Source organism: Orbicella faveolata, unplaced genomic scaffold, assembly GCF_042242905.1.
Source record: "Orbicella faveolata isolate gen_17 unplaced genomic scaffold, um_ofav_v1 contig_46, whole genome shotgun sequence".
Taxonomy (NCBI): Eukaryota; Metazoa; Cnidaria; class Anthozoa; order Scleractinia; family Merulinidae; genus Orbicella; species Orbicella faveolata.
This window is the reverse complement of record NW_028301576.1, coordinates 28,282,231-28,303,196: the sequence shown is the minus strand read 5'-3', so window position 1 is coordinate 28,303,196 and position 20,966 is coordinate 28,282,231. Positions and strand designations below refer to the sequence as shown.

General features: G+C 41.8%; 3 protein-coding genes across 3 annotated transcripts; 1 reads left to right on the top strand and 2 right to left on the bottom strand.

Annotated features, from left to right (window-relative positions):
• Window positions 1–307: 307 nt before the first annotated feature.
• LOC149099428 (uncharacterized) lies at window positions 308–1,500 on the bottom strand. The gene has a single exon (XM_089278159.1). It carries the CDS (start codon window positions 1,400–1,402, stop codon window positions 308–310), a length of 1,095 nt encoding a protein of 364 aa, XP_089134285.1. The 5' UTR covers window positions 1,403–1,500.
• Window positions 1,501–2,509: 1,009 nt separating this feature from the next.
• On the bottom strand, window positions 2,510–3,769 carry LOC149099427 (uncharacterized). Its single transcript, XM_089278160.1, has one exon. It carries the CDS (start codon window positions 3,767–3,769, stop codon window positions 2,942–2,944), a length of 828 nt encoding a protein of 275 aa, XP_089134286.1. The 3' UTR covers window positions 2,510–2,941.
• A 2,965-nt stretch (window positions 3,770–6,734) lies between these two features.
• On the top strand, window positions 6,735–15,186 carry LOC110058646 (uncharacterized). Its single transcript, XM_089276835.1, has 7 exons — window positions 6,735–7,368; window positions 8,868–8,873; window positions 9,745–9,944; window positions 10,901–11,230; window positions 11,472–11,544; window positions 12,491–13,745; window positions 14,368–15,186. Exons 1-7 carry the CDS (start codon window positions 6,735–6,737, stop codon window positions 15,149–15,151), a joined length of 3,282 nt encoding a protein of 1,093 aa, XP_089132961.1. The 3' UTR covers window positions 15,152–15,186.
• The last annotated feature ends 5,780 nt before the right edge of the window (window positions 15,187–20,966 follow it).

The window sequence follows — 20,966 nt, the reverse complement described above, 5'->3', positions numbered from 1 at the left end:
CAACTCGGTACCGGTCCACGGCGTGAACTCCAAATCGCCCTCTCGCATCGCTGAAGAGACCCGACTGTGTAGGTTTATGGAGGCGTTCACCATGTCGATCCACCAGATTTCAAACAGAAGAGAATCCTTCAAGTCCATCTTACGCGTCGCGGACAGAAACGAGAGGTCGCTGATACCCACTTTCCATCCCGGCTCTCTCAACTACAACGGGTTCGGTAGACGGTTCTTGAAACCGTGGGCCTTGTTGTCCGGGAACTCGCTCGTGCTGGCATTGCTCATCAGTTGCACGTAAAAGTCGTCGACAGACTCATTCATCCTTAAAGTGCAATGTCACCGAGGTCACGCCCGAGGTAAAGTCCACCAGTCTTCTGTCGTTCTCGGCCAATTGCACCTCCACTATATCCAAGACGTTGCTGCACACGGGTTTATATTGAATCTGAGTCGGTTCGTACGTCGTCTTGAGCGAGTCGTGGGGGACTTCTCTCAAGAGATCCGTGACTCGATTCCCCGTGATGGTGCTACGACCCACATTCGAATACAGGTACATGGGACTGCGAGGCGGAGGGAGGTCCGGATGAACGACGACTCCACGATTGTAGGTCTTGGCGTATTCCTCGTCCAAGTAACTGAAGCGCCAGTTGCAATAGGGACTGAGCTGTAACGTCCCGTGGCTGTCCAAATTCCAAAATTCACGAGATCGATTGCTGTCATGGTTGGTCCAGTCTTTCTTGAAATCAGACGGGACTTTGTCGTTGGGAAAGACCTTGATCATATTCACGTTCAAGTGAACGGAGTAATACGATTCCTCGCGAATCAAACCCAACTTCTTGACCAGTTTAGTACCAAAATACACTCTGGGACGTTTTCTGTCTCCGGACTCGTCGAGGAACGTGTCGGTGTTATCGATAATCAAATCGTTCCCCTCCCATCGGAACACGGGGTAGTATTTTTTCCCGTTCGGTGCTCGTAGACTTTCACCCTCATGATCCATGTAATGATACAGGCGTTCGTGAAAACGATGGATGAGGTATTGCATGAGAGATCTGCCACTCGTCACTTTGTGTCGGTCACGGTTCAGTTCCTTTCCGCTGACGTAAAATGTGACGGGGTATCGATAAGGACGCCACGTAATCCCGTCGTCTAGCAACCTGAACGTTTCAATGGTCCAGTCCAGGCCAAACACGTAGTCGTCGTCGTCAAAGTCGTGCGCTTGAGGGACGGGTACTTGATGCGGTCGTGACGGAGGAATCGGGTAAGACACGCTCGCCAATCCCACTTTCCATTCCTTGTCGGATTCAAACAGGAGCGGATACGGCAGACGGTTCTTGAAACTGTGGGCCTTGTTGTCCGTGAACTCGCTCGTGCTGGCATTGCTCATCAACTGCACGTAAAAGTCTTTCATTTTTTCGTCTTGGGCTTTTGGGTCACGTACAAGCCTTTTTTATCCACCCAACTGTCGTACTTGACTGGCCAACCTTTCCAACGCACCAAGACTTTATCCCCTTTTCGTTTGACGATCTTGTCGATGCGGAACAGATCGTCGTCTTTCACGTCCACCTTTTGCAAATCTTGCGCGTAAAACGTGCCCTCGACCGCCGTACCGTCCCATTCTTCCACCTTGTACATGGTGACCTTCCCAGGACGCACTCGACGTATCACAAACACCTCTTCGGTCCAACCGGGTAAATACCCTTTCTTGAATTGACGGAACTTCTTGTTCAGTCTCACACGATCCCCGACTTTGAGTGGAGGTCGTCTCGATGTTTTTCCCTTTTTCTTTTTTCCGTAAAGAGTCTCCCACACGTCCTCGCTATTGGCTAAAGTCACTTGATCGGGAGCCATCTTGATACTGCGATGATACGATCGATTGTACCCTCGGACCAGATCTTGTAACACGGGCACATACGTCATCGTATTCTTCACGGTGAAGTACCGGTACATACGTTCTTTCAGGGTCCGATTGAACCGTTCCACCACACTGGATTTCGTATCCCCGCACGTCGAAAAATGATGAATGCCTTTCTGCTTCATCAAATCCTGAAACGTCTTGTTGTAGAATTCCTTCCCGTCGTCCGTCTGGAGATTGATGGGTTTTCTACCTCCTTTCAGGATCTTTGCCATGGCTTCCGTCACCGCTTTACCCGTCTTGCTCTTCAAGGGCTGGACCCAGGCGTGTTTGGAAAACACGTCCACTACCGTCAAGAGGTAACGATACCCTCGATTGTACCTCGAAATATTGATCACCTCGATCAGGTCGGCCGTCCACTGCTCGTCGATGCCGAACACCACCACCGGGACCGTGGGAAAACGACGACGTCTGGGTTTGTGCAACGTGTACCCCAAATCCCGTTGCAGGACCTCGCGAGCACGTCGTACCGAGATCTTATTGGCCTGGGCGAATCGCGTCAGACCGCCCAGACTACCGGGTCTGGAAGGATCCCGATACCGTCCCAGTAACCTTCCGGTCGAAAGCGGCTTTTGCTTCTTCTTTCGACCTTTCTTCTTCATAGTCGATAAAGTTTGTACACGCACTGTCTCCACAACTCGAAACGTTGCTCCCGTACCTCGAGATACTTCTTAAATCAATCGGGTTGCCGTTTCAACCACAAGATATAAACCACAAAACGCATCACGTTGGGTTCGACGTCGGTATAGTCAAACACCTCCAAGGGCGAATCGCTGAAATGGTCGGGGATGGGTTCACCCTGACCGTATCGCTCGTAGACACTAGTGCACTTGGAACACAAGGTCGTCCAACACCATCGATCGGCTATGGTCGTACACATTCTCGAGATCAACCAACTCAAAGCATGAGACATAATGATTTGAACCCAATTCTTTATTCACACTTTCTTATATGTACAAAAACGTCGTGCCTGATTGGTTCTTACGAAAAATCGACTCTGATTGGATAACACGAAAAAGAAGGCGAAGAAAAGACTTAGTCTGAATCTGTAAAGTAATCAACATGTTCCATGTTCTTAAGATCTCGTCCATACTTATCATCACAGTCTTCCTCGTAGGTATCCATGGCATAATATTTACAATTTCTCCAACAACATTTCCCTTTACCGGGTCTCCACTTCAGGGCTTCCTGCTCGTCCCCCTTCGCATAGAATGCTTGTCGCATACTCTCTTTACACTCACCACACAGGTCCTCCCGATCAGTGTCCATGGCACGAAAGAAAAACCGATCCTTCCACACATCACGTTGATGCATGATATCGTAGATCAACTCTTCCAACTTCAGACACGTTTCCTTGTAATCTCCCTTGCTGAAAGTCAGTAACGACTTCACCATGGGACTCTCGTCTGCCTCCAACACCCGTCGTGATAGGTCACGAGAGAAACGCAAGGGTTCAAACAGATCACGGATGGCATCGGTCATCATATACGTGAGGTTATCCGTGGCGATCAAACAGGCCCGCTCGGCGTCCAGGGTGGGATCACTACAATGAATGAATTTGAATTGACTGCTACCACTTCGGTACATCACGCGACACCACTCACCGAAAAACAAAAACACGTGTTTGTTATTCTTCATCATCTCCAAAATCGTACCACCCCAGTCAGGACGACGTCTCATCAAGAGCTGAAAAGACCACAGACTATCGGGTACTCGACCTGACGGTTCGAAGAGATTGTCAAAAATGTACAGGTCCACCTTGGCATCCGGAATGGCGTCGAGATCTCTTAAAGTGTGTACCTTCAGATCCACGATCTGTTCCACGAGGTCCCGAATCTGGTTCGAGTTGCTATAGTAAGTCATCTTGACACCCTCAGACAAACTCGTTAAACTTCTTTCCTTCTCGATCCGCTCGCTTCGTGATCTCCAAGCCCGACAAATGAGGATAGCAACTACGCACACCCCAGTCAATCAAGTGTCTCTGGAGCCTATAGTACAAAGGAGAGACAAGACGTAACTCCAATTCAATTATCCTCGCGTGTAACGGTCTTTCGCCTTCTTTTTCGATTCTATCCAAAACGTCAGAAGCTCGATTCAACTGTTGTCTAAGATCTTCAAGGATCTCTTGCACGTCTCTCTCATCCAAAATCCTACAGGTCATCACCGCGTCAACAGCAAGTCGAGAATGATTCGCTGCGTCCAACGGGCTCCTTTTATACCCGCGCCGTGGATCCACTTTCACTCCGTACTTTCCCGGATCACGTGCCCACTTCAGATCCCGCCAATCGGAACGAAGACCGTCACATGATCCCATCACACCACACGTCACTGATTGGTCAAAAACGTCCATAAAGTCGAACAACGCATTCCATCACGAGTCACTTTTCAGCAGAAGTCGTCATGGATTCACACGTCGAACCCGTCAGGAAAAAGAAAAAATTGTCCAAAAAGAAACTGGAACTGCTCTTACCCAAGAGAGTGGAAAGACAAGTAGGAGGTAAACAACTACAATCCACTTTAGATAGATGGTTATTCAAAAAACCTCGTGCCAGACTCCGTTTCAACGAACGCGTCCTCTTCAAAGAAATCACCCCAGACTTGGTCAGTTGGACCACCATCCCTCTCAAAGGCTTCTCACGACCCTGGAGCACCTTTTCGATCCAACGCCAAGAAGTCAAAAGCCAAATGAAAAGTAACCATGACAAGCGAAGGCAAAGACCGACCCCCAAGAACGTGCGAAAAACCACCCACATCCTAGAAACCATGCGACGTGAAAACACCTTGTTGGGATACTAACTCGTTCTCTATCTTCACAGACTCAAAGCTACCTGCCATTCAAGGCGGATGCATGACCGTGATCAGTGAATCACCTCCTCGAACCGTGCAAGTCCTGGAAGCCATGGGACTCGACAAATTCAAGAAAGACGACCTCGTAGAAGTACCCCCTGAAGTGGACGACCGAGGAGAATTCACCGAAGTCCAAGTGTTGGAGGAATTCGACCCCGATCAGTTCCTGAACCAACTGAAACCACAAGATTCCATCTGCCCACGTTGCATGGTACCCCTGACATACGGAAGCGTGCGAACCCCAGACGGTGGTACCTGGGAATATTACCGATGCCCCTCTTCCAGATTCTACACCAAGTGTTATGTGACCTGTGGCGTCAAAGAGGTGGGCACTTACCTGAGACGCGTCGAAGAACAGACCCACCCCTGCTACAGGAACATCGACCCGGCTCGTTTCCGATGTCTATGCAGCAAATCCCTGGTCTTAGCCACCTCCCACTCCCAGTCCAACCCAGACAGGCTCTATCTCAAGTGTCCCAAGCGTACCTGCAAGTTCTTTCAATGGATCGACGAATACCCACGAGGAGTCGCCGAAGCCATACTGATTAATGGACAGGCCCCAAACTAAGAAAAAGACAGACACAGTTTTTTGTAAAAACACACTCTGATTTTTATTTCACACTATTTACACGTTGGGTAATTTGTCCTCCGCGTCGATCATGGCTCGCATCGTTACTTGATCACAATGGTTGAAAGTACTATAATAATCGTTTATTGATTGATTGATATCCCGAAGAAAAAGAGGGCGCCGGTCAATAGGACCGTGCACACGTCCCACCCTGTAATAAGTGGAATGACCAATAAAAGTTGTTTTTTGTTCTATTTTCAGACTCCATGTCTCGATTTCCTAACCCTCAATGTCTATGGTGCAAGGAAGGATACACTTTCAAACACAGTATCAGAGACTACTTCCTGACACCCTGTTGCGACCAATTCTTTCACAGAACCTGTAAAGCCCTCCACACTGAGCGGTTGAAACCCTCCGAAAGACTCTGCCCTCATTGCAAAGCCGTGAATTTCGGACTGCCTCCCGATGACAACCCCAAAACCAAGTCCTAAAGAGGTAAGCGCTTCGATGGTCTAATGGTTAAGACATTGAGTTGTGGCCTCAAAGACCCAGGTTCGATTCCTGGTCGGGGCATTAAATTTTTTCTTTTTTATTCCCTATAGAGACGATGAAAAAATCACGCAACAAACCATGTACATTCTCTCGTTAAAGGATCTTTATTAGTGTTACAGGCATGAATAAAAATGTTTTTTCACTCCTCTGATTCTGGTGTTTTTACAATTTGTTTGATAAATGCTCGGTACGCCAACTCGTCTCGGTCCTCCCAACTGCTCTTCCACGCTTCCCATCCGTCCTCAAATCCATCCGACAACTTCTCCAAACACACAGGGTCTTTAAACGAGATGGACTGGTCATCAAACATCTTCTCAGACAGCATTCTTCTGAACCTCATCACCTCATCCGCCAGCTTCACCACCTCTTTCCTCAGAACGACATCCATAGCGTGAGAAACGGCGCATTTCATTATCTTTCCAAGAATACCGTCATGAACAGCATCCATCACCCTTGCGGCAAGTTCTTCTATCTTCTCCTCTTCAGAAACACTATTCACCTTCGTCTCGCTCTCCTCTGAAGACATCTTCTAGTTGCCTAGCTCAAAACAACAATACTCACTCGACACTCATGCAAACCCTTTTATTCCCATCCGAACCTCGATTTCATGCACGTGACAGCCTCGATCTCATGGATTGGCTATCGCCTTATTTGGACATGCGCGTCACAACCTCGATTTCATATTTCTCCTTATTTGGACATGTTGCCCTTATTTGGGCATGGGCGCCATGTTTGACCCCCCTGGACGCCATCTTGTTTATGCAAATCGAAAATACTGCCCTCTGATTGGTCGAGAGCCTTTTTAATGATATGCATCGCCTCCTGATTGGTTACGGCCCCTATAAGCGTGCTTTACTACTGATGTCCTATGCATCAAAGCTAGAACAGGGTGTGGCCACTGTTGATAATACTGTAGAGGATACTGGTACAGCTAATGCAGCAGATTCCCGTTCATCGTTGTCAATGGGCTGGGTGTTGAAATCCTCCGGTACTCAAAGAACACGACTGACTGAAAACCAGAAACAATACCTTACAGAAGTATTCAAAATCGGCGAACAGACTGGAAAGAAAGCTGATCTCTCCAATGTTTCCAAGTCAATGAGAAAAGTCAGAAACACAGATGGCTCTTCTAGATTTGATGCTTCAAGTTATTTAACTTCTCAGCAAGTTGCAAGTTTTTTCTCATGCCTTGCTTCAAAGAAAGTTGTTCAAGTTGAGGAATCTGAGGACGAAGAAGATGAACACGCCGAAGAACTGAATAAAATTCGTGAACAGAACATACAAGACTTGAGTAACGAAGTCATGGCAGAAATATCACCTCAGCATCCGATCATGTACGATACGCATAACATTTGTGAAATCGCAGCTTGCTCTAAACTCGCAAAGTTTTCTGTGCAGATGCTTCAAGACACATGTAATTTTTATCAGCTTGACATCTCAACAATCAACGTTAAACGAAAGAAGCCCTACATAGATCTTCTGATGAAATTAGTTGGTAGCTGTAGCTGTAACGCGTCACTTTGAAACGCAAACTCAAATACTGTCTTCAATTAAGATAAACAGTTGAGGCCTACAGGCCTCATCCACGATGCAGCGACAAGTTTTCCTTGAGGAACCCCCATTATCACTCAGGAATAGAGAATCTCCTTTGTGTTTAATACGGGAGAGAGTTGCTTAGATAATGAGACAAAGACCCCCGAAAGAGCTGTAACTCAGGCATAGGCCACACTAATGCATTTTCATCTCGAACAAAACGAAGCGAATTATTTTCGCCCATACTAGTGTTTAATTTTCCAATTTGTTTCGCCTGTCCAAACTAAAACGTTCGAAAACGATAAAAACGAGTTGGACCTGGGATTGTGCATGTGTGAAATAAATGTTCACATAATACCACGTCACTCACAAAGTAGTCCCACAACACGCTAGTTCTTCCCGGTCTAGTCCAATATCTCCTTTGTCTTTCATCAGTGGCAGTCCTTCCTCAGCTCTTTGTTGTTACGGCAGAATCTCACAAAACGGTTCAGGCATTAATTTGCGACCTGTTTGCGACATTATGTTTCCATGCGAAGATCGGAATCGGACGCACAAGAAAAACCGCGAACCGGAGCGGGGGGGAGGGGGGGTTGTAAAGATTTGTCGTGTCAAAAAAACATGTGGGAGTGGAAGGGGAGCACGAGCACATGTAAGACCGGGGTAACGGTAAGATCATGTTGCGAAAAGCAATTTGAGAAAAAACTTTGCCAAAGGTGATAAAATTCTCCGACTGTCGCTAAAGTATTCGAAGAGAAATTCAGCCAAGATGTAAAAAAATCTTACGACTACATTTTGTGTTTGCATTCTCTATTTTCCAATTGCCCATAATCCACTCTGTTTGCCCCCCAAATTTTGCATAAGCTATTGTTGTGAAATGCTCTTGGGAATATGTAGTTTCCTCTACAGCCGTTTTTTGGGGGAGCGTTGTGTGACATCCCATAAAACGGTTGCGGAGGAGACTAGGGAATATGCAGACCTCCCAAGAGCATTTCACAACAATAGTTTTTGCAAAATTTGGGGGTCAAACAGAGTGGATTATGGGCAATTGGAATATAGAGAATTGTTTGGTTTTGTGGAAGCGGCGAAATTTAGAGACTCGGATGAGTTTTCGGATTGTGTTCAAAATGTTTGAGAAAAGTAACCAAAAAAATTTTGCACGGCACGAAAAGACCTAGATACGAGTTTAGCGCCTCAGTGTTACGCAATGCAGGTAAGAGATGACAATAGGAGACAACTCAGGAGACAAAGATAAACTAGTCATTATTTCTATTCCTTTATTTACTCTCTTCCTACTCAACAAGATTGTGTGCTCCAAAGTGGTTACGTATCAGGATAGAAATTGTCCTACCCCTACCCCCTAAAATGGACCGACAGCATTGCGTGACGAACAAATAACAGACCGCTACGAGGATTCAAGGATTCAAGCAGCAATTGTTCAAATGTAATATTATTTTGTTGTAGCGCAAGGTAAGCAACTATCCACAAATGACTTAGTCATTGTTGCCTTAGATGCAGTGGTGATCATATGTGCCGAAAGACGGTGAAAGATTCATGGTATTCGACCATAAATACGATGACAGTTGGTGATGTTCATCGGACATTGTGTAAACAGCACGAGCGTTCCGCGCGGGCAGCTTAAAGACGGCGGTCTGTTCTTTTGTATGGCAGCATGAAAATGTAAAAAACTATGCGCACGCACAAAATGCCAGGCGCGCCTTTTGGCGGGAAATTTGTTAGCGTGACGAATGTTGCAAATAAAATCAAGGGGTTATTTTTAACTTTAAAGCCCATTAATTGTTTTGTTTGGGAAACTTGCGTGGTGAAATGTCTTCATGGAAATGTTACGTTTGTAACAGCAAAACAACTTCCCGTTGGTTCCGTATTTCTGAGGAAATCGTCGAAGATGTACGTAAATGCTTCAACGTCGAAGAAATTGAAAGCCAGGAGGACCTATGTGCTTCGTGTAGACGAAATTTAACTTGGTGGCGTGAATGCCCAACAAACGCCAGCAAATATTTCGTTTCAGTTAATTCAAGAGGACAACCCTGTATTAACAAATCGACAGTAGCTCGGAAAAATCGCAAGACTGCGTTACTGCGAAGCACTTCGCCTTCCCATGAGTTATCGCTTCTTGTGACTTTGCCCGAAGACTTGTTTTTGTTTATCGCTGGGTTTCTCAGCGTGTCAGACGTTTCGAGGCTGTGACAGACTTGCAGCTATGCAAATCAAATTTGCCAGTTCAACATCCTCTGGAAACTCTTGTTAAGACGCGACTTCCCCGAACAGCTAAGTGATCTCGACGAAACAGTTCTTTCCAACTCTTTTCTTTCTTACAAAGTTCTCTTCAAGTCTAAACGCTCGTGGGAAGGTCATCATGCGGCGATTTCCGACAGTGCTAAAGAGCTCGCTTCAAAGGAAATAAAACTTTTGGAGGATAACCAAGTTGCTCAACATCGCTTTAGCAACCTAAAAGCAAGGCTTCAATCACTCCAGAATGATCAAGATCCAAGAACGCCAGTCACCAAACTACAAGAGCAGGTAAATTAAATTTCATCAGTCTATTGCACGCAGAGCGGCTACAGCATATAAATCACACAACCTTTTAATATTGTACAATTGAACTGAATGATATTGTAATACCCAAGTCCACAGTTGAGACAGATAAGTTGCTGGGGTAAAAATTGGTTTTATAGGTATTTGTGGACAGGATATGCGTCATCGACTTTGTTGCGGATAGCTACCGTCAAATTATTTCAATTCTTACATATACGTTATCTCAAATTTGTGAGAAACTAAAAGAAGGAAGGCATCTGGCCTTGTTACTCCGTTCATTAGACTCTCCATAGAGAGTAATCTGGGTGTCAAGCTTCTGTTAGAAATGCTTGTTTTAAAAGATATGGACGAAGTTTCACGCGCGGACATTTCGTCTATCAACAAACGAAGTCGAAATGTTATCAAAATAGGCCTTAACTCAAATGTTTGATAAAGAAATCCACGTCACATCCCCAAACTGGGATTCATGAACAGCTTCTGAAGCTTTTATGTACAGAAATGAGAACTTATTGATGGAAACACGGATAATATTGGTTCTTACTGTTTCCTCGGCGGTCCGCACACCACACAACTTCAGTCTTCCCCAACAAAACAAAGAATTACCCCATGGGACAGAATGTACTCATTTGACATCATACACATGTACAGGAAATGTTGAAAATTCAACAGGAGCTATCTAAAAATGAGTGATACAATCTTAGTGAGAAATCATGCTGATAATGTAAGGAAGAGCAAATCAATAAAGTGAATCTAGGCAGAAGCTACACAATATCTAAACATTGGACTTGGCATTGTGCCATCTGTTGAAAAATATTTTCAGCCAAAAAAAAAAAAGCTATCAAACGTTAAGTGAGCAATTCTCACAAACCCAATATAGCTACATGTCTTTATTACATAAAATCATTATGATTGTTAATCCAAAATTTGTTTACCTCCAAAAGGTATTTTTGAGCATTCTCAAAAAGAAGACTGGGCAAAGTCAAGACGGCTTTGTGTATGCCCATCAAGAGAGAGGGAAACCAATGAAGTTACTTAGAGTTAGTCAGCCACAAATAGGTAGCTCAAGTGCATCTGCCAGTACATTGAAAAAGAGAAGCCAGGTCATCGAAAAACTTGCAGAAAATTTGTCATCACCAAGTACATGTACAAGTACAGCAGAAAATGATGTAATTCACCAGACAGCCATTTCTATTCGCCGAAAACAACAACAGTTCATCAATTCATTTAAGGAAGGTGGAGTAAACATCATACAGTCATTCACTTTAAACCAGGTAAAATCTACACTCTCAATGATTAAATTTACATTATGTATAATCAATAATTTATTATATCAATAAAAAAAATAGAATAACAATATGGCACTAGTGTATGAGACAATCAAAAGTTCTGTCAACCAGTTTATAAAATACATCACCTGCAGAATCTAGACAAAAGTCACTGACTTCAAAAGCAAAACTTGGTATACACAAAGGCCATGTCTCTAATAAATTAAAAGCAGCTTTCATTTTTTAGGTTGCAGAACTTAAGACTCACATGCCCATGGAAATGTTGAAAATGATTAAAAGAACCTTCAAAGAAGCACTTGGTAAGCATAGTTGTATACAAACAACACACTTTATCTATCTAACATCATTTAAACAGGCATGTACATCATTCATTGCTATTTCAACAATGCCAATACAGAAGTGAGAAAAGCAAAGTAACTTTATCTACATTGTACACTACCTAAAAACTATTAGTATAAATCTACCAGTGTTCTATCATGAATGCTGTTCTCTGATTGGCTATGCTACTCACTATATATTCTGTGATAGAGTGAGTAGCATAGCAGTGCACACTTGTTTCAAAATGACGGCCGCTTCTTGACATTTTTGGAGTGTCTCTGAAGAGGACTTGGATAAAGTTTTGAACAACTAGTAGATTTATACTAAAACAATTAGATTACATGTATTCACTCTCGATTTCTATGTGTGATAGTTGGCTCGGCCTTTGGCCCATTGACTATCATGCGATAGAAATCTCGAGCTCATAATCTAATTGTTTAATATAGGTGCGATGTCAAGGTAAACCTAATGCAGGTAGTGTACAAAACTCGTATAAAAAGATAATGACAAGCACAAGTACAGTACAAATAATATGTTTCCTGAAAGTAGAAAAAAAAATGGGCTCTTCCAATATACATGTACTTATGTTTGCTTTAAATCGTTTCACTCCCAGGAGAAATAAGTATATTAAATTATTCTCTTTAACAATTTTACAATGCCATGTAGGCAGGTATAGAGAATTGAAAAAAAGAAAACCAGCCAGGGTATATAGTCTTGACATAACACCAAATTTTCAGGACAAGTTCAGATTTTGGAGTGGAAGGGCTAGAACTGGATATGCACTTTTTCACAGAAACAATAGTTAAGACTTCTTACCAGGGATCCGGTACACTTTCAAGACACCAAACTGACAAATTGCTGTTGATTCTATAAATTCACCTAAGCATATAAACCCTCTCATAGGTCTGCTCTTTCATTAATCTGTAGGATATGACATATTTGGTTCAGAGAGGAAAATTCGCAGCCACTTGAAGTCCATGGAATTTCAATATGAATGTGGAAGTTTTGAAAGTTCTTCTGGGAAGAAAGTGTCCTTTGTTCGAGTGACAAACATCTCTGATGTAATTACCAAAACTGTGGCTCAACTGAATGAAAGTGGTCTCCTTATGAAGAAAAGCAACATTCCTGAAAATGTTTTATGGGCACTTCTCTCCGGTGACAAGGGAGGAAAATCCACCAAATTGTTATTGGAACTTCTCAACTGCAGGGAGCAACACTCGGTTCATACCGCTCGCCTTTTAGCAATTTTTGAAGGGGACAAAGACAATTACGAGTGCATAAAAGAGGTTTTTGGTCCAATCATTGAGGCGACACAAAAAGTCTTGGCTAATGTATCAGAACTGAACTTAAAGGTGGATCTACCAAAATGTGCAAGTACCTGTACCAAAGCAAATGAGAAACAAGTTTTTGAAATCAAAGGGATGCAAAATTGGCCAATGGAGCTCCAGCAACTTATCCAAAATCCCCAGAGTGACCATTGTAGTGAACACTGTTTCTATTGCAAAAAAATAACTGGTTCAACATGTGAAACATCCACTTTGCAGAGTTCTGATGGTACAAGAATGGAGTGCTGTATTACTAAATGTTGGCTGAGTTTGGGAGGAGACTGGGAATTTATTGCAAGGCTTTTAGGTCTAACAGGTCCAAATGGCACGTACTTCTGCAACTACTGTCATGCCACAATTAAAGATCTCGAGAAGGGCAAGCCACACACACCCTGGATTTTGAATAGTACCTCCAATGGCAATCGCATAAAACAGTTTTCTCCTCGCAGCTTTGAATCAATGTCATCCGATAACGAAGATTTTGTAAATGGTGGTTCAGTCAAAGCTAAAGCAAACCGATGTCATAACTGTGAGTCCAAACCAATCTTCCAAGCATCTGGACCTGTCATCGAGTCTGTGTCATGCATGCCCCTCCATCTATCTCTTGGTCTTGGAAAGCAGGCATTAGAAATTGTTGAAAATGAAGCTCTTGTTTTAGACAAGACCATTAAAGAGGCAGATGGAGAGGCATGCCCAGAACTGGCAGAAGCATTCCAAAGAAGAGAAACCTTGAACCTTGAGTGCCTTCAACAGCATCAGCAGTTGGAAGAAATTAATGAAGCTATTAGTAATGCAGAAGATGTTCTTCAGTCATTCTTAAATGAAACAGCAGCATTCCATCAAAAGGAAGGCAGAAGGTACTAAGGTCACTCCAAATAACATCTGAAAAACAATATGCAGTTTCAAAAATCTATATAGGTTTATGGGGAAGTACAAAGCTTAACTAGAATTTCAAAAAGGAAAATAAAACTAAAAAAACTTTGGTGTTGCAATCGATAGGGCTACATTTGTATTTCCCAGAACAAGAAAACCAGATTTGTTAAAATACCTGTAGGTTGTATAAAGTTCTAAAACAATAAAACTACCTCACACACCTGTAGCTTGGGAGGTTCATATTGCATGCTACATGTATTCAATACCCTTCTTACATCATTTTTGCATGATCTCTGCTTCACAATGAATATTCAGCTCAGGAGTGTACAGGAACCCATTACCTCATCCGCCCAAATATGCCCCACTTAAATAAGAGTCTAAAATAAGGTTGCTTCATAAAAGAATTGCATCAAAAAAGGATGTACTAAAACTTTTGTTCCAATCTTTGAACTTCTTAGAAATCATACTCAGAGTATTTTAAGACAGACCTTAAAATCTGGGTCTCTGCTATGAATGATTGTTAAAATAAAATTCTTATGCACTGCATGTGAAAGTCAAACAATGTCTGAATTAAGGACTACAAATATATTTATTTCAACTTAACAGGTTTACAAATCACAGAGTGGAGGCAGTGAAGGCTAGGGAAAAGGCAAGGGAACTTAGGAGAACCAGGGATAAGCAGCAGGAAAAAGGTAGACAACATCAGCAACAGTTCAAGGCAGCCCAAGATGAACTGGCACACATCAATCAGAAAATCAACGTCATGAAGGGGCCTTTCCAAACAAAATTTGATAACACTTTGGATGAAATGAACTTGAAACGTCAGATTTATCACAAGGGCGCTTTGGTTGGCAATGACGTTGCAAAAATTCTACAACCCATTCACATCAAACAAATTGTTCACGTCTTCAAGCCAATTGAAATCAAACTCAAACATGGGGAAAAGCAGGTCTTTAGTGACCACAAACTTATGAGCAAAATATCAACTCTGCTCACCAAATTGTCCCAATGTTTCAAACTTTACTCAGCAAGTACTCCTCTGTGCCCTCATGAAGTTGCTATTCTGGGAGCAAGATGTGCTAGCTTTGGCCACTGGTTTCCAATAAACTTCCCTAATACCAACCTGCTTAGGAAATTCCACGTTCTCACATTCCACGTTCCTGAGAAAGCCATCTTAATGGGGACTGTTGGAATGGAAGCGGAGCACTGCTCAGAAAGCATCCACCCAGTGGTCAACAAGCTCGACAGGATGTACGCAACAACACAGAACACCTGTGATCGCCTGGCACTGGTGGCCAAAAGTCAGTGGCTCCAAAGCCAATCTACGTTGACCAACTTCAACAAGCCTAGAAAGAGAAACCAGGGCAAGCTAGTTCTTCATGAAGAATAAGAACAATCACAACTGTTTGTAGTGTCAAACTTAATGGCCCAATTTCATCCTTGATGTAACATGGTTGTTTGTTTCTCTTTTGAACTGCGCTACCGCCAAGCATTAAATTCTCTGGTACCTATTTATACACATGGGCGAGGATCTCTCTGTGTGAGAGTTAACCCAACAAAACACATAGTCACTAGCCAAGCTCAAACCTGGATTGCTCAATGTGGAGGCAAGCACACTAAGCATGAGAACACCATGCCACCACAAAGGAAGAAAATGGGCCCTTAATTAAAACTCTTTGACAACAAAATATTATTTAAATAATATGCCACTTTCACATTTCCTATCACAAATTTTGTTGACCCCTGAAAATCTGGCATAACCATTGTCATTGGTTCTTGATGAGAGAGAGAATGAAACCAATACTACAAATATCCAAATTAAATTTCAGGGTACCAAACAAAGTGTATTAATAAAAATGCAAAATTGACAAAAAAAGACAATTTAGATACATGTATTTAACTAGACAACTATAGAGTTTGTTGGGTTTGCTGAGGTTAAAAATGTTGTAATTAGGTAATTTACATTTCACCTGAAACTGAACTAAAAAAGAAAATATAGGAGGGAACAAAAGGGCTTCAGGGCAGTTTTTGTCTAGCTGGAGTATGTGTAAACATGTCGATGCGGCGATCAATTTACAGTTGCACCAGATATACATGTTAGGAACAACTTTTCAAAATCACGATTCTTGCATGTGTGATGAGCAGCAAGTTTCATGCTGGAAGGTTTGCCTTTCTGTAGTCTGGAAAGTTTTCAGTTTGAATTGAGGAACTTCTGTGAAGCTTTAAATTATTAAAGTCAATGCTACGCAGATAGAATTCAATTTGTTTGTGGCCATGAGTTACAGATTGCCATTAATTGAGCTAGTACCTACAGTGGGAGGCTTAATTTGGTTTCAGTGAAACCAATTATTACAAAGATGTTGGCTGTATGCCTAAAGATCTGGTAGAGAACATTAATTTTCTACATACCAATGTGGTTGATTTCCATAACAGTGAATTTTGTTAATGTACACTGTATTTTTAACTTGTTAGCAAGTTCATTGCTAATCGATCCATGTGAACAAAAGTAAGAACATCACTCAATGTACAACTGATTAAAAGTACATTATACTAAAATTGTGGTTTAATTTAATGGTACATGTAATGCAGTTGCATATTTTAAATAATTCTTCATTTTTTCATAATGGGTAAAATAAAGTTCTTTTTTTTCCAAGAGGGCAGGGTAAAAGATACTGCAATCAGATATTGGTTCTTTACAAAGTCCGGATTTTCCTATCTCTGACCACAGTCAAGGTAACGTGCAGCCGATGTGTTTTTTTGAACAGGACAACAATATCGAGAAAGAGGAAAAACGAAAATTGTTTTTTACCAGCTTAGAGTGGTCTGTGAAGTGAAACACTGTAACCTCTGACTCAGTCACAGTTTTTCACCAAACAGACAGACCCTTAGCCAGTAAATAGCAACTATCATATAGTGTACAACCTGTTTAGCCCCCAAACTGTTTCCGTAGAAAACCATAAGAAAAGCAGGCAAAATTTACTATCCTGGCTAACTGTCTGATGCAGAACTGTTTTAGCTACCAATTTTCTCAGTTGCCAACTTACTTGGAAAGAACAGAAGGTAACCATTCCTCACAAATAAAAAAGTTCACGACTTAATCAGAAGCCAATGACAAAATGGTCAGTGACTAAGTACAAAGTACATGTATATCTGTTCTTGTTCAATCTACCTTTGGATCAAATTTAATTTGCCTTTGTTTTTTAAAATACACAATTCTTAGTGGATATTAAGTAACTTTAAACTGAGCCATGCATGAAGCATCCATCGTTGTCATTGCTGACTGGAACCAAGAAAACACACATCAAGCTGGTTTTAGAAGATATGTCACATGTAAAAAAATATTAATGAACTTAAACAAAAGGTAATTAAGGTACACATTCTGGTCTAATGCAAGGTCTAAAAAGGCACAGAAAAACAAATTTTTCTTTTTTACAAATTGATTTTCTTTTTTTTTTGACAGTTTTTTTTCTCTCTCTCTCTCCAGTCTCGCCTTCAGCTCCTCCCTCCTCCGCAACTCTTCCTGAAGTTCACGCTCCTCTTCCTCTGGGGTTCTAAGATAAATTTTAAGACCAAATAATCAAATTTAACCAATAAAGTTTGGTTTCAATCAGTAACCTTACGAAACAAAAAATTTAAATGCAGATCAAGTTTGTACCTTTCAACTTCATTTTCGTTGAAAACGACGCCCTTTGGCTTACCGAATTTGGCCGGTCGGCGAAAGTATGGATTTCTTAAGAAGGTGGAAAACACAAATTGTTTACTACTACCAAAAGTTTCATTTATAATCGAAAACAAATTTAAACGATACCTTCGCTTCGGCATCTTCGACGACCGGAAGAGGTTTACCTGGATCAGAAAATAAGAGTGCCCGCGCGGCGCGGCGACAGGAAAGTTCCCGCGCTTTTTGTACACTTCTGCAAAACGGCGTGTATATTAGTTCGTCTAGTTCGAATGGATTCTATTTCTAGAATTCAAAAATTATTACACAAAGAATCTTTAAACACATTGCATTACTTAACGATTGATATATACAGCAATTAGAACGGTAAAGGTAAATCAAAGAAATTATGAAGGACGCTTTCTTCGAATAAGCAATGCATGCTTTTCCTCAACAATCTCGACATTGATCAATCTTTAAGTGGACCCAGTGGGACTCACGGGGCGTCTGTTCATTCATGTTTTATTTATTTAAATAATACGATTAGTTACCAAAACAGAAATGTCAAAACTCACCTGTGGCAACTGTCTCGATTCTCCGCTATAATATCAAACATTCGGAGGCTTCACCGGTGCCTGTTGTCGACATCGCAAACCTGACCACCTTTCGCGCTAGGCTGTCATCCTTTTCCCCACTACTAAAATAAGCTTTCATTCAAAGAAGGTTTAAATAGGCGTTAACTCCATACCAAAATGTATTCTTTCACCCGACAGCAGAAATTGGTGGCAAACATCCCTTGTCGAAGAGATCGAGGGCTGTAGTTTGAGTGGTTCCGGTAACGCAGATAGCCAAAGCTTTCTTCGAACGAATCCACACTCGTAGCCATCCTTTCGACTAGAAGGGCCGGATAGCAAGTTTAAAGTCCACGAATGTACTCTGGCTGAGGCAAAACAACTCTGAAACACGAAATCGGCCTGTGGCAACTGATTAGAACTAGAGGTATCATTCACGGCACTAAACCAAAACACTCATCGAACGCACGTCGCTTCTCGCTGAAAAGGCCACTTTGCCGATTGAAAACTTTGCTTTCGGGAGGTAGAAAGAAGATAAAAAACCCTACAGGAACAAAAACCAAAACGATAATACGTTTTGCCCTAAAGAAAACAGTGCCATTAACTAACCTTGTTCGCAAAAGTGACAAAAACAAACACCACGCAAGCCACATGAACGAAGAGATCGAATTTCACATGTTACACATTCCTTCGAAGCCCCCACAATTTTGGTCAGCAGATTTCCTTCAAAATTATCCGCTGTTTACTAGCAACACGGGCTTCAATTTGATCGAGGGGTCCAGTAATGAAACGGTCGTGACAGAAGGAAACTCTGCTGCTTCATATGCGACGAATGGTGAGAGAAACACATTAAATCGGCTCTTGGACCTGCCTTTTACAGCAAATAAGGTTAGAACATTTTGAAATTATCAGCTCTGTGTCTATTTCAACTTAATGTAGTTCAAGACATGTGGCGCATGCTAAAATATATGTCTGACCCGTAAATTGAAATTTGACGACAGAAGGTGAAATATTTGCATTTTTAACATACTTTGAAAGGCTGTCGCGTCGCTCACAATCATTTGCCCAAAGAAATTTTTACAGGAATCTGTAGACCATCCTTCTGCGATTCAACCACCAGAAGCTTAATCCATTTGAAGGTTTCGCACATAGTAAAAATTAATTATATTCACGAAGTACTTTTAAGTGAAAGAAATACTTGTCTTCGAAATTTAATTATTTTGCATCCAAAAAATAACGCAGCATTTCCCCAAATCAACCCAGTACACATTTAAACATTGCACAAAACTATTTGAGTGTTTTAAAGACGGAAGAATAATGTGGTTTTGCATGCGAGGCTTTCAAACTTGTTTAATAAAATGGCGCGTCAAATGACGATTTTAACGGAATTTGGTAATTTGCATATTTCTTTGAAATAAAAGGATATTTTACCAAAAAAACTATCCAGTAGTTTTTGTCATACCCTAGCCTATCTACCATAAGAATATAAACGAAATCGAATTTTCGACTCTTGCCACAAAATTAAGAATTTGTCTGATTTTTACAGGCAGGCACTCTTAAGGCTTTTGTTTTCTTTCCTTTGTTTACTCCGGCTTATGACAATATCGCATTGTCCTTTGCTATTCAGACGCACCAGTGCATAAATTGTAGATATTTATGCACTTGTATTTACCTACCCATAACCTGCAACAAATGCAATGATTATTATTCCTCAATGGCACTGTTCCTCTTTCATGTTAGATGTTGCTTTCACTGATGTACTGCAAGTATTCCAGCCCTGTAATATTTTGGCACCAATTTAAATGGCTTCAAAAACAACCATTCTTTACCTTTTTCACCATTTTCGAGACAGCACTTGGTTATGTAATATGGTCCCTTCGATTTATTAGTAATCCGTATTATCTTCTCTTCTTTTCACATATTTCAGCAAGAACAAGAGCCACCAAGTAATTTTGACGACCCTCATTGTGAAATATTTCTACTCAAACAAGACCCAAAGGTCATTCTCATAATACCGACAAGAGTCAAAATCTTTCCTGCTCCTTCTGCTGCAATATGCCTTGTATTCTGCAAAGCGAAAATCTCCCTAGCCAACTCCAAGCTCATGGGCAACCGAGGTTGACAAACCATGCTAAACAAAAGGGCAACAACAATGTCTACTATACTATTCAAAAGAGGAGGAGGATATGGTGTGACCCCATTTATTTGCAGAGAAAGGAGGCCCTAGGCTGCTACATCAAGCATGTGCATGAAGTGATGCCTGTCTGTGATGTAGAGGATGTCACGAAGTGATGGCCAAATCCTGATGGAGTGCCATACTGTGGTCATTGTCGATCACGAAATGGGCAATTGCAGATACATCATGTTATATTATAGGTTCTTGTTATGTCATAGGACTTCTTGAGTTTGTAATGCGCACATGCTTGGCATGATATGTGGATTAAAGAGTGTTGTGTATTAATTATATTCTCTTTTGTTTATTCGAATGGTTCCGTTTCCCTGGTTGTAACATTTGCCAACAAGGATGGGAGAGATGTTACTTTGTTTACTTCCTGCATTACTTGCACACCGCATGATTCCTTCTAACATTGTTTTGGCGTTTTGTGTTTTCACGCTTGTGGTTGTCGCTGCCATAGGCTGCTATTGGGTGTCATTGGAGAATTTCATCCTATGACCAAGACATTTAAAGTTTATTCGGAAACACTTAATCGGTTTTTTGTTGCAAACAACATTGAAAGTTATCCAATGAGTGTATCGGAAGCTGTTATCGCCACAGCAGAAAAGAAAAAGGTGGCCGTAATGATTTCTGTGATCAGCAAGAAGACTTACAGCGTTCTTCATTATTTGTGCAGTCCAGTGAATCCGAAAGACAAAACATTCAAGCAGGTATGTGAGTTACTACAGCACAATTTTACACCTTTTATGATTGGAAGTCGCAGAATCCTATAGATTCCATCGTTGCTCTCAAGAAGAAA